We start from the raw sequence: 14,739 nt of genomic DNA on the forward strand, positions 1-14,739 counted from the left end.
TGGATGTTCTTGACCACCAATCCAAGAGGCCAATGGGCTTTGTGCTAAATCATGCGATTTCATACCATTCCTAATTACCAAAATGTTGAGTTCTTGGGATTTTTCAAGAACAGTTACACAAAATTAATCCAAACCCTGTTCCTTCTTTTTGCTTTAAAAGTATATTTTTATATGGTATCATCTTATATCACAGGTGTATAAGTATGAATTGTCAGGAACATCATGTGACAGTATTATTTGTACTTTGGAGTGTAAAAAAATAGCTGAGGTGACTATCATTAAATTCACGGGAATATAAGGATTTTACTTTCAAACTAATGAAATCATAAATTTGAGGTACAGAACCTGGGGTTAAGTGCCTTGCACAAGGAAGGACTTTTGTTAAGTCACGCATATATTGTTTTTGTTCATTTTTATTTGTAATCAAGTTAAAAGAGCTCTGAAATAAAGCAACTGCCAATAACTAATTCTTGGTGACAAATGCAAAGCATTCATATTTGAGAATTACAGGAATAGCCCATTCCATCTCTTTTAATAGGAGAGTTTTAATATGGCAACTGTTTAAGATTAAGGTTATTGACATTAAGAACACAATGATTAAGTAACTGTTGAGGTGCTCATTGTTTGTCAAAACTGTATTTGAAACTGTACATGTTTTGTTGGTGTGTGTGTGTGTGTGTGTATGTATGTATATATATATATATATATATAAAGTGGTGTGTGTGTATTTCTGTTTATTTAGGGAGGGTGTCTCTTTTTCCTCAGGAAAATGCATCATCATCTGGTAGCAAACTGAATGGCTGCCTCCGACATTCCAATACAAGGCCCCAAAATCTTTGAGACAGACACACACACTCTTACTGATAGGTTCTCTGTCACTCTCACAGACACTGGAATGGATTTGCCCTGAGCTGACTGCCCACTGCAGCGTAAGGTAAGCGATGCATATGTACTTGTGCTTGTATGTTTGGGTTATTATCAATAAACATATTTTTATTATTAGTTATATAATCAGTCACATTTAGTATTACAGTTTTCTTTCTAAATACAGATGATAAATTAGTCACATGATTGTTTCAGATTAAAATTAATATATGTACTTCAACACGTTATCAAAATTAAAACTTAATTTTTTAAAAAGGAGAAAAAGTAAAAGACATATAAGAACATATTTTGACAGAATAGTAAATGAAAAAAAAAAAAAAAACGTATCACATGATACCTGTATTACAGGAACAGTTTTTACAGAAATTATTTTAATATTTATTGTTAGTTGAGATGCAGTTGCAAAGTTACTTATAGCTAGTAGAATGTCTAAAGAGTAACCATATATATATATACTAATGTTATAACTAATGTTATAACTGTCCATAATCATTCAAATTTATATGTATGACACACAACCACACACACTATTTATTTAGTTTCTAAAACTCTTAATGACAATTTTAATTAGTTATTCATATACACTTTACTGTTGCTCCTTGATCTGATCTTAAACACATGACATGAATAATGTGAAAAATATTTTTGTCTTATTTTTATTAGGTACTGATGATCCTAAATTTAATTAATCTTTTAATAGTGTAAATGTTAATTTATAACAAAATGTACTCCAAATGCCTCATTTAGCGCTTGGCAAACTAAACAGCTCCAGCTCGAAACATTATACTGCATATACATTGACTTTACAATTCATGTAATTCAGGTACTTAGTAGACTTTTACTAAACAAATAAGAGCAAATAATCTAGTGTCCTGCAGACTGCTCTGTGCCAGTGTGTATTCTCAGATATGTAACAACTGTCCAATATATTTCTGAAGGGTCATCAGAAGTCCAAGTTATTGGTGTTGATGCTATTGAAATTCACCTATAACTACTGAAGGGATAATCACACTTTACATTATTCAATTTGCTTGCTTGTTTGTTTGTTTGTTTTTAGCTTGTTAATTATAATATTTAATTGTTAATCTGATATTTATCTGATGCTGAGTGAAATCCTTTGCCAAGCTATTTTTTTCTTGCTAAAACTCAGCAATTTATTGTGCTTTCATTTCCTTTATATAGATAATCGAGCCTGTCCTCCAACAAAAAACGACCATATAGGTCGTTTGTGCAAGCACCTTATTACGACCTATTTTTACGTTTTAACGTTAAGCGGCCTCTAGCGGGCGTAAAATAATGACAGTATCGCGTTGCGTCTGTCGTCATGAAATGACGTATAACGTCATTACCAATCAAAACGCGCACGTTTATTTAAATGCAATGTGTGGACTTTTTACACCGATCTCACAGTAATTCGTACATATTTTACTAGGAGGCTTATTCGTTCGAATGACCACACCTAACCCCACCCCCTAAACCTAACCCTCACAGAAATCATGCTAAATTATGATTTTTTGAGCATATACATTTTACGTGCACGTCCATTCTCTGGGATCGAACCCATGATAGCATGATTGCATATCAAGGTATAACGCAATGATCTACCAACTGAGCTACACGAAACGCAAATCACGGTGCAAATAAAAGAGTACAAAACATTAATATGAACACGACCTTTTGCCGATAGGGGCGCAATTGTAGTATACGCTCTGATGGGTTGTATTTCAGGGATTTGGACAAACGACCTATACGAGCGTATTAGTTGGAGGACAGGTTGGGATAATCAAGCGCTAGTCCAGACTATTAGATTCTGTTGCAGTCCTGTTTCTACACTGCAAAAAATGCTTTTCTTACTTAGATTTCTTGTTTTGTTTCCAGCCAAAATATCTAAAAATTCTTGAATAAAGAAGGATTTTCTAGACAAGTAAAATTATTGTCTTGTTTTGAGAAAAAATACCAAGTCAAAATTGAGTTTTTGCCTGAAACAAGCTAAATAATCTGCCAATGGGCAGATTTTTAGATATTTTGACTGAAAGCAAGAAAAAAAGAAAAAAAAAACTAAGAAAAGCATTTTTTATCATCTGTTAATGTTTGTTTAATGTTTGTCTGTCTCTAAACACATACATATTATTAGAGAAATACACATATTGTTCCTTTCTAAACATGAACATTTACAAGTGATGTTTTCCCGTCTTTTACTGTGAATTATGTAAGAACAAAAATACCTTCAGAAGGTCCACCTGGAACCCAGACAATAAATAACCAAATGGGTCAGTTTGATTTAGGTGAAAGATGCAATTACTCATTCAGCTGACGCAAATGCCTTGCTGAAGGGTACAATGGTGATGCTTGTAATTGATGAAACTAAAGAGTTTGAACCTAGAACCTTTTGGTTCCCAGCCCAGATCTTTAACCATCACAACAGGGGAACTCTGCTCAGAAATAATGCAAAGCAGGGATGCTGAAACACAATCACAGGGGTCACTGTGTGCTACACAACAGCACCTTCCTCCCTCTCCCTTCCTCCCCTGCTCTCTCTACTCTATCTTCACCTCTTTATCTTAATACATATTTCAGTCTTTGTTCAAATTGCACAAGGAATGCTCTTAATGTTGACCTGTTGATAGATTTTCTACTAAAGTACTGACCATTTTAACATGTAGATTGCAGATTGTGTGGAATTTGTTATTAAATACTTTATTAATCCCCTGAGAGATTTTGCAGAAAGTAAGTGTGTGTGTGGTGTTTGTGTTTGAGTAAGGAGTGTGTATGTTCTGAGAAACACTGAGGACAGGAAACTATTCTGACACATCTGGATGGAAGCTTCCATTATAGGAGCTTAAAAACTGCTAATGTCCTCAAAGAACACAAACATACATATGCTGTTAATGCACTCAGCTCACCGGAATACTGAACAATGAGAATGCAACAAGGCAAAGTCATTTAAGAAAGACCCGACAAAGGCGGTTTGAACAGGGTTTAGCTCTGGTTACCTTTAAGCAAGACACACAGGCTTATTGGCATGATACAATATACAAGAAAATCTTGTTTAAATTAATTTAACTTATAATAAAAATGAATAGTAATTTATATATATATAATCAATAAAATATATACATTTTTAGATGTAATCTAATTACAGCAAGTAACTGACCTCAGTGGAATTTAATTGGATGTGACAAACTGTTTGAAAAAACATGTAATATGACATCTTCAGGATACATAATAGAAATGCAAAGTTCTAAAAACTCTAGATGGCGCAGTCCAATAGGTGTAGCTCAATTGGACATAATGATGTTATCACATGGTGCAGCTGATTGGTTCTTTTTGTATCAGAAGCCAATGAGCTCGCTGCTCAACATTCAAATACTTGGCTAGTGCTTGCTGTAACAATTGCAGCACCTTTCAGAAACCCTCCACCTTCCCCAGCTCCACCTGTATAGATCTGCTGCAGGGTGATTCATGTATGCTATGGGGGTTATCCCATATATCATATGAGCAGCAGCATTATTTATGAAATGCTCACAACCAATGTTTTTCAATTAAGACAATTGATTCTGACCTATGTTACAGTGTCCATTTTGTCTTATAGTAAATCAGTGACAGGATGCCCATCCTCAAGAGGCTGCCCAGGATGATCAAAAGTAACAACAGCAATGGTGATCTCCAAAAGAGTAATCTTACTAATGGTGAACTCACCCTAAAGAGTAACCACAGCAACGGGGAACTCATTCTACCACCATCCGATCTGAATCCATTTGAGGGGGCGTGGGCAGGCATGGGGTGGAATAATGAAGAAGTTGGGGTCTGGGAGAATGGACAAGACTACCAGAGATCATCTCAGGTGAGCGAAGCACTGGAGAATGAGGCAAACGCAGAGCAGCGTGGAGGGTCAAAGGTCACTGATGGATCGAAAGAAAAGAGAGGAACTCTGGAACGAATCTGTGGCTCATCACCACTGAAGACCCTTGGAAAATTAGGCAAGGGCCTGCGTATGACCGGAAAAAATGTGTGGGGTGCCACTCCTTCACTACGAAGTGCCACTCTCCCGGCAGCACCCGCCTCAGGAAAGATAAAAAAGAACTATCGACGAGCCTCAGAGGAGATCATGACTTTACTGAGGTGAGAATGGTAATATGCATATTATGTAACAGTGGTTATCAGTGGCTATGCTTCCAAATTGTTTCCCGCACTAAATTAAAACATTGTTTTATTAGTTTTTTTTTGTATTAATGATATTATAGTGTGTAATGTTTCATTTCCATCTGCTGTGTAATAGCCAATGAAGCTGATATGGCAACAACCATCAATAGCCCTGGACATCAACAACAAAAGAAATGTGATGCATTTCTTCCCACTGTTAAAAGCCACCATTTATTGCATTTCATTTGCCATCCTAATTTTGCATGATTGTAAATATGAAATATTATTAGTTATGTAGCATTTTTTGCTTTTTCAGACCAGACCTGAAACCAACCAATTGAGAATCAGTGTTGCAGAGATCATTATTTCTGAGACTAGTTATTTTCTGCACTTGTTGTGAGGGTATTTGAAAGGACTTTTTTTTAATGCATCTTCTTTCCTCAGGTTTGCAGGCCGTCGTAAGGAGAGTGAGCGTAGAGATAGTCTACCTACAGGTGATCTGACCACTGAAAACGAAGAAGACAGTCGCAGACGTCCCTCATTCCTACGAATAGTCAGTCTGAGCAAACTCAGAGGGGACTCGCTAACAAATCGCAGTTCGCAGGAAGACGATGAAGAGTCAGTAGAAGAAGAACCACCGGTCAAACGCAGGGAGCCACTATCAGGTACAACTGTGTTTTTGCTTATGTTACGTCTATACTTGTTTGTACTTTTTATGGCATGTACAAAGTGTGACCGTTTACAGTCAGGGGTCTCCATATTTGACCCATAACACATAGCTCTTAATGAGCAGTATCAGCGTCCAAAAGTCCCTGTGAGTCACTGACCAATCAAGAAAAACTTTCACAGAGTCAGGAAATTATACACTTTCTTTGTGCAGCAGATCCTACCTGATAACTGTGTCAATATACAGCCTGTTCCAAAGACAACAACACATCAAGTGATTAAACACATGGCTGTAAATGATAAGTAACACTACTCAATCTCTCACTTTCTCTCACAGTGTTGGAGATCTTACAGTTAGTTAATCAGAGAGACCTACTGCTTGCCGACACGCACATCCTGGAGCTTGAGAGGGAGTGTGAACTTGACCCCTCCCTCTTGACACAAACCACACCCACTTCAACCACACCCAGTAACATACCTCCTCCTACACTCATGTCATCTCCCTGGCTCCCCCTGTTGGCTGGTTCAGGCAGTAAGGATTCTGGCACAAGCATGTGGGATGCTGGGCTGCGCAAAGTGAAAGACGTTGAGCTGCTTTACGAGGCTCTTCAGAGAGAGATGTGGGATGTGGTGAGGGAGTCACTACGTCAACCCTGCAGCGGGCCTCAGCTTGGCCTAGTGGTGCTGGTCATTCAACAGGAAGAGCAGGCTGACAAGGTCTGGGCCCTGCGGCAAGAGGCCCAGTCCAACGTCCAAACTGGTGACCAGTCCGAAGACCATTCCCGGCCTTCCAAGCGTCCCAGGAGACTGCGTCAAAGGTGGGTGGAGGCGGTGGGAGAGGCAGCTGACTGGTGTCTTCCACAACCAGGTGGCATCGCTGCAGGGCAGATGGGCATGTATTTGGAGCGACTGAGGGGCCGACTGGTGGAGGATATGGATGCGGCACGTCGGAATGTGGTGGCGGTTTATCCCGAGGAGTTTGGTGTTTTTCAGGTCTACATGCAGAGTTATCACAGGGCTGTTGCCAAACGACTGAAGACCGTCACTAGTGGACCCATTCAGATCACAGACACATACTCACTGCTGGACTGGATCTACAACATTTACAACAGGTATTTTTACACATGTACACATAGATGTTGAGGTGTGTTTTCTAGTTTTACACACACCTTTCCTGCAGTCACATTCCACTTGGTTTAATGACCCAGTGGAAGAATGAGCTCAGGTCTATTAATATCAGATGCATTGTTTATTAGAATGAACAACAACGTTACTGAATACCTGGGAGAATTACTGTGCACAGCCACAACACCGGTCGGTCTTGTATACTAAAAGTAGCCACACTACTAATTTGACTGTATTTTTCAGTAGCATGACATTAGCTCAGCACTTTAATTAAAGGAAAATTTAATGCATGGTTAGAAAATAGATAGGGTAAAAAATATAGATTATATTGTGAACAATGTAAGCAGGATTTCCCCAATTATTTAGTCCACTTAAAACTGCCTTTGCAACCTCACATTCATCTGCCTTTACTTTTGAGTGCAACACCCACATCCTAAAATCCAGTCAACGGCCAACAACCAGAAGTCCTTGCCCTACATTTTTCTCTCATTCATGACATTGAAGAGATGGATTCATTCTAACGTAAGAGTTGAAAGTATAAAGAGCTAAATATAAAAAAAATTGATGAGTGAATACTACTAGATTAAGTAAAGATATTATCCTGTATTTTAGTCATGGAATACAAAACTTTTAATTTGGCACTGCTTGAAAAAGTAAAGGTCAGGGTGTGCAGTTAAGAAGAGCTTCTGGAAATTAACAAAAAATTATAAATAAGAGCTTGTCACAGTGTTCTTGAATTTTATGTGGAAACAAGCCCCTTACAATCCACAAATGACTATTAGACTAGTGAATCAGTGAATCAGATTTTTGCCTCAGTTATGTAAAATAGAAAGTTGTTGTTTTGTTTGGCTCTTCTAGTTTGAAAAACTCTTAAAAATAAAAGTTCTTTATTAGCAGTTATGGTTCCACAAATAACCTTTAACATCCCTGAAACTTTTCCATGGCACGAAAGGTGGGAAAAAATATTCTTTAGATTATTAAAATGTTCTTCGGACTAAGAAAAATGGTTCTTTTAAGAACTGTTTACTTATAGGTTCTTTAGGGAGACCCAGATTGGTTCTTCTGACATCACTGCCCCTTTATGGGACCTATATGTAGACCGTCACCCTAATTAAGATCGTTCATTCATTCAAACCCCGCTATTGTTTTGGTGCCAGCAAACATACACCTCTGATTCAATTAAATATTATATCATTAGACTGTTACATTTTATTTATAAAGTAAAATTGATGTATTTATTGATTTGTGCAGTCGTGGCCTAATAGTTTCAGAGTCATAACCATTCTTATAACCAGAAGGTTGCAGGTTTGATTCCCAGTACCGGCAGGGATTGTAGGTGGATTGTAATTAGGTTGTTACTTTCCCAACACTGAACAACATAAATACACAAAAGAACTTGGAAATGCTGAACATGTATGGACACACAAACATGCACTAGTTCTGACAGTTAGTGTCCCATAGGGACGTCCTGGCTACAGTTGGAGCAATGGGCACTATAGTGTGTGAAGCTCTTGAACCTCTGCTGCCTGAAGATGTCATAGACCGGCTGGAACAGGACTGCGTCGAGACTGTTTGGGTAACACTTTTAGAAAAGTTTTGAGTCAAATTATGCATTAATTATTAATCTCTGGAAACAGTAATATCCGATGTGTTAAAATAATATCCATTATGTGTGTATGCAGGACAAGATGACTACGGAGCTCTCGCAAGTTTTGGATGATGAAGAAAAGCGATGGGCTCAGACGCTGCACATTGAAGAGTATCAGTCTGGCCTTGCCTGTTCTGTTATACAGGTAAAACCATCAATCCCACAGTCATTACTGTATGCATACCTTCCACTTTGTACATTTGGCAATGTATGTTGGTGTATGTGTATTTATATGGTCTTTTCATATCCATGTGTCTTAATCTGTTTCAGAGGCTGAAGGTAGATTTGGACAGATCGACAGCTGTCAGTCAGCCACTAGGTGCTCGTGTTGCTCGCTGCACCTTGAATGGACTTGCAGATTTCCTGCACAGGTGAGATGGGGACAAGAGAGTTTGATAATAATAATGCTGATGATGACAAAAGCCACAGCAAGAATATTTATGAACTCATATCATTAATTTAATGATATTTACTTTATAAAGATCGTGTTCACAACTATGGCTGGGCACTTTTTGAAATTGTGTCTACATTAAATTCAAAGAATGCCTTTTCCATCTGCCTTTTGAATAGGGAAGTCTAAAATTATGAAATTTGTGTGTCTGTGTGATATTTAGTTTCCAGAGAAAGGTTGAGATGTTCCATGACACACAGTCAGAGTTTGGGGATCATGGGGATGGTTATGTCTCCAGGACCATTGCTCTTGTCAACTGTGTTCCACCTTTCAGGTTTTTCATTTTATTCACTATATCTGTCTATTCCATCTTCTCCCATGCTGGCTGTTTTTAAGGACTGAAAAAAAATCTGTAAATGTCTTTAGAACTGTATATTTTCTACATTTATGTTTTGAAGAATGGAGGTTCTTGAAAAAAAAATGCAGGTATCTTACTAGAAACTACACTGGGTTAATAAAAAAAGCTACCAGTAATTTTCTGCCAGAACATTATCTGTTAAGTTCTGTTAAGGACATTTCCTTCAACCCTAAATGCGTAAATCAAAACATTGGTAAAACATCTGTGTAAAATCAAAACACAAAATTCCTGCATATAAGCATAGTACACTGGGCCCTATTTTTTACAGATTTTTCTTTTAATTTCTGAATATACTATGCTATAATATACTATACTGTACAAAAATCACATTTTGCATCTAAAGTGTCGCAGGTTTATAGAGAATAGTCATTTTATAATAATGTGTATTTTGTAATATATAAAACTAAATAAGTGAATGTGAGTCTGTTCCTAGTCAGGAGAGTCAACTGATCAGTAACCCAGATGCACAAGTTTAAAACGATGTTCACAAAAGACTTCCAAGGATAATAGAAATAATATAAAAAGAATAATGCAATGAAATGGCACTGAAAAAAAAAAACAAGTCTACTTAACACCGGAGACTTTAAATCCTGTGTTGAACTCTGTAGGAATTTTGTGGAGCGCTGTCATCTGTGTGATGCTCTTGGCAGTGAGGATGTCTCCCAGCGAGCTCAATCATCTCTGGAGCGAATTGTTAACCAGTCAGTGCAAGTTCTCTCGGACATACTGTTTGAAAACATCAGGGTGAGACCTTTGCACACATTCACATCTTTCTCAGATTATTCAATTCAATTCAGTTCAAGTTTATTTGTATAGCATTTTTCACGATACAAATCGTTGCAAAGCAGCTTTACAGAAAATTAAGTTTCTACAATATATTTAGTAGTAGCTTATCAGTGGTGACTATGTCAGTTAATGTACATATGGCAGAAATGTATAGAAAAATCAAACAGATTTGACTCTTAAAGCATTCACTGATGATTTTCTAACATGATTCCAGCCATTCTTCGATAAGCTGGTAAAGAGGAAGTGGCTGGAAAACACTGAGGCCTATGAGAGCATTGAGATGACTATTAAACAGCACTTTAAAAAGTTCCGCAGAATGGACTGCCCTCCATATCAGGTACGACTTAGAGCACACACACATTCTCACACACTCATGGTTTGGTTGATTGATTAACTGATCATCTGATTGACAATCAGGCATTGGTGAATGAGGTGCACAGGCGGGTCCTGGTTGAATATGTTCGTGCCATCATGAGGGGGCGGGTTATCTGTACATCACTCAAAATGAGGAAGAGAGTGGCATTCCGTCTGCAGGATGAGGCCAAACAGCTGAAGGCTCTTTTTAAAGATCTGGTCAGTGCCACTAAGTTTAATAAAGATTATGCCTTACACTATCTTAAATGATTTCCAAATATGATAATGCCCTTGAGAGGGACCTTAGGTACTGTACTGTTAGGTATGTAAATCTGAATATAAGCATAAAACTTTGGTGGTCAATAGAAAAAAAAGTGATTTGCAACAAGCCATTACAAATCAAATTGAAACTGTATTTTATTTTATTTTACCAAAAATGCCAACATCAAACTTAGTTAATTTTAAACATTTTCAAAATTTTTATTTTTTTTCCTTTCCTAAGAATCAACTTCCTCCTGGTTGGACAGTGTGATTGTTCACCTGGCTGAGATCATAGTTTTGGAGGACACTCCCTCTATTCAGATGGAAGTTGGGGTTTTGGTGAAGGAATTTCCAGATATACGGTAAGACCACCAAGGCGAATGAATCAAAACCACTTGCAGAGGCCTGTCACAACTATAAGGGTTCAAGAACCAGAAGGGATACACAGAAATGGCAAGTGTATGGTTTGGGTTCTAACATACCCTCTGATCAGGTCCAGTCCGGGTTTATCATGTCCTCACTAGTTTGAAAAATTATGAAAACAATCATGGAGTGAGAGAAAACAAAGATTCTCAGACCCACACCTCGCTCCAGACAAATCCACTAACTGCTTGACTTCCACTCCACACCACATGCTCTGTACAATACATCAAACATGTTTTTGCTTTTAAACAAGCAAGATGGAAAGCAGTGGAATGTGAATAAACGTAACGTGTAGAGACGAGGCGTAGAAGTTGAACAACATCTACTAGCAATTTTAACACATTATGTTCCGCAAGATGCTGCAAGAGATGTGAGCATAACGTTTTCAAAGAAAAGTGAGGGTTGAATGCAAAAATGCATTCTGTGTAAATGGCCCTTTAGCAACTTGACCAATAAACTTTTAAGACCGGAATGTGTTTTTTAAAAACCGCTATAAAACAGAAGCCAAATGTAGAACAGGATGTAGATTTTATATAGCATAAAACTGGAGGGAACATGTTTTATTAGCTCTTACAGCACTCAGTATATTAATATGTAACTTTGTCCATTTACGTAACTATTACATTTATACATTTTTGTTGAACACTTTTAGACATACGGAAGGGTAGAGCCTGAACTCTGTCGTCTTAAAGTGCTTTCATTCATGAAAAATCTGACATGTTTCCCTCTCATTTCCTTGAGGACTATTTTTCACAACACCTCTCTGTTTCCTGAGGTCATTTTAAGAATGTCTGACTGAAAATAGTTACCGTGGTGCTCCATCTCAGTGCCAACTTTCCTATCTGTGGACGGGAGGGAACAGCAGACAGTAAACAGGGGAATGGATGAGATGTGACCCCACTTTAGTCCAGTGTTTTTGTTTGAATGAAGAGGAGAGTGAGTGTGTGTGTGTGTGTGTGTGTGTGTGTGTGTGTGTGTGTGTGTGTGTGTGTGTGTGTGTGTGTGTGCAGTTAGTCACTGGCTGGCAGTGCTCCTGCTTGCTGACGCACTACCCTCCTCAGCAGACAGGAAGTGGCTGTGGAGTACTTCCTGTTCCTGCCAGGTCACAGGAGACTGACTGGTGCCACACTCCAATCAAATACACACACACACACACCAACTAGAGATCAAAAGCCAAAAAGTGGAGGCTACTTAACTTCTCTTTGTGCTTAGCAGTGGTGCTTCCTGTTTTCGACTGTCTGTTTATGTGAAAGTCTGTCAAAGACTCACACTGTCACATTGTTATCTATAGGCAGGACATGCCATCTTCTCAGTATAGAGCGCTGACTCTGAGTTTGCTTTTTGAGCCATGAGTGCTGTCAAGGGATCATTACAAAGAAACACGTTTGGCTTAAATTTCTCACATGACCTTTCTCTGAATTAATGCCAGACTGCTCTTTTAGTAATATTACAGGTTTTGTGGTTTGTTTTGATCTCAAAGTTTCTCTTTGTCCTTTTATCTAAATAATGGTTTGAAAGGAAACTGATGAAACTTTGGTTTAAATGAATCTTTAAAAAAATGTTGATTTGTTCACCAAGCATCATCAGAACAAATTTATGACTGTAACTGACAAGACAATATGATCAAGTAAAACTGATCTTTTTTGATGCGTGATATATCTGTACCATGTTTATCAGACGATATTAGAGTTTTTGTAATGTATTGCAACAGTTGGATATTGGATATTTATTCATGCTGTTCATTTCTCTTATTTTTCCCTTTGTCGTCATCGAATGCTCACTTAAAATGAATCTTCATAACACCAATAATTTAACACTTTTAAATGCAAATATCAAAATGAAAGTCCATTTGTCACACTGTACATTTAGATGTTTTAATAAGTGTAGTTATTTTTAAATAAAATATTAAAAATGTGGTAATTAAAATAAACCTGAAATCAAATCAAATATAAATATTAGATGCAAACCAAAAACCTTAACAAAAATTTGAAAAATTAGAAATATAACTACATTTGTTGTACTAAGGTATTATTACTAAATACTAAAATATATATGATTTTAATATAAATATATATAATTATATAAATATATATAATGTTAATAATGTTAATACAAATATATATAATGTTAATAATGTTAAATAAATAATAGACACTGCTGTGATTCCTAAATTCAATTTCAGCATTTTTACTGCTTTATTTTTATTTAACTAAAAGTATATTTTTTTTATTAAGGAATATTATAGCATTTTAATATCAGCCATTTATAGCTGTAACATAATTATAATTAGTGCATCTCCACTTTTTCCATTTTGTTTATTATGAGCTCAAAAAATTTGTCTCTATTATTATTATTATTATTATTATAACATTTATATATGTCTTTTCTACTGTGAGTAATGTATTTCTTGTTTTGTGCAAAGACATAAATGTATGCTTTAATATATTTGAAACATGAAATATGACCCTCGCTCTCTCATTTTATCTCCTCACAGGAGGAAACACATCTCTGCTATGTTGAATGTCCGTGGGATGGTGCATCAGACAGACCGTCAGGAGATTTTAGCTGTTGTCCGGGACTTGGAGAACAGCGACAGCTCCATCAATCTGCCCCGAGATCGTGCCCTCTTCTCTGAAATCGCAGTGGCCAAAGACATGTCCTGTCTGGGGTTGGTTCTGATCCGCTTCGGTCTGACTGTGTCATCATGGGTTGCCAGTGCCCGGCCGCACCGTAACCGCAACAGAATGAGTCGAAATGAGAAACATGATGACGATAGACCACATTCAAGCCATGCAAAGCGCTTTACTGAACCTTAAAAATAAAGAAATGCAGCATAACACATAGCATCCTGATATTTAAAAAAGACACAATAAACGATAACTACACAGCATCACAACAAGTATTACATAATAAAATCAGTATTATATTAAGCAAAAGATGGCATAAAAAGTGCACTCAGTCAGTTGATTCAGACTAGATAAATGTGGTCAGAACCCAGTCAAAAAGGAGGATAAGATGAGGTTATGACAGCAAAAGTAAAATCACAACAATACTTGTCCTTCAGAGCACAGCTGGAGCGGAATAAGTCAGTGGACACTTCAAAGGACGGGAAATGATCTATAATTCTCCCTCGCTTTATACAGGCTGTTACTGGACTGCTGTATACTGACTAGCTGGACCTCTGTTGTGTGAACAGCCACATGATTTGAGAGGAGCGCCAGGAAACTCATCACTGTAGAGTGAGGACATGCTGAAATTTTTATTAGTGCAGGCTTTGTTCAGAACACTGCTTTAGCTTGACATTAAACCACACACAGAGCAGATGCATGTACATGATGTCTCAAACACCAGGTACAATTCTACAGTGCATAAACAGCCACATTTCAGATTTTGAGAGTGCAACATTTAAAGAATGTGAATGTTAATTCCTCCGATTTAGTTCTTTTTTGTACTAAAGTTTAGGATTCTGTACATCTCATTTCTTTTCATGTCTCATCACTATACAAATCTGAGCTGAGATCTGAAATCTGACATGAATTAAATGCTTGTGTGATTTTGTTTCAGGTAAATAAGAAATAAAAGCCCCATTGACTGGGAAATTAATTATATTGTAATAAAAATTGCTAGTGTGTTCTTTAA

At 37.2% G+C, this 14,739-nt stretch overlaps 1 protein-coding gene across 1 annotated transcript; it reads left to right on the plus strand.

Annotated features, from left to right (window-relative positions):
• Positions 1 to 781: 781 nt before the first annotated feature.
• exoc3l2a (exocyst complex component 3-like 2a) lies at positions 782 to 14,739 on the plus strand. Its single transcript, XM_042724309.1, has 13 exons — positions 782 to 934; positions 4,478 to 5,007; positions 5,473 to 5,693; positions 6,032 to 6,806; positions 8,281 to 8,395; positions 8,502 to 8,612; positions 8,738 to 8,838; positions 9,082 to 9,192; positions 9,885 to 10,020; positions 10,277 to 10,399; positions 10,480 to 10,635; positions 10,918 to 11,039; positions 13,595 to 14,739. The coding sequence occupies exons 2-13, from the start codon at positions 4,493 to 4,495 to the stop codon at positions 13,914 to 13,916; spliced, it is 2,808 nt and encodes a 935-aa protein (XP_042580243.1). The 5' UTR covers positions 782 to 934; positions 4,478 to 4,492; the 3' UTR covers positions 13,917 to 14,739.

Source organism: Cyprinus carpio, chromosome B5 (genome assembly GCF_018340385.1).
Source record: "Cyprinus carpio isolate SPL01 chromosome B5, ASM1834038v1, whole genome shotgun sequence".
NCBI lineage: Eukaryota > Metazoa > Chordata > Actinopteri > Cypriniformes > Cyprinidae > Cyprinus > Cyprinus carpio.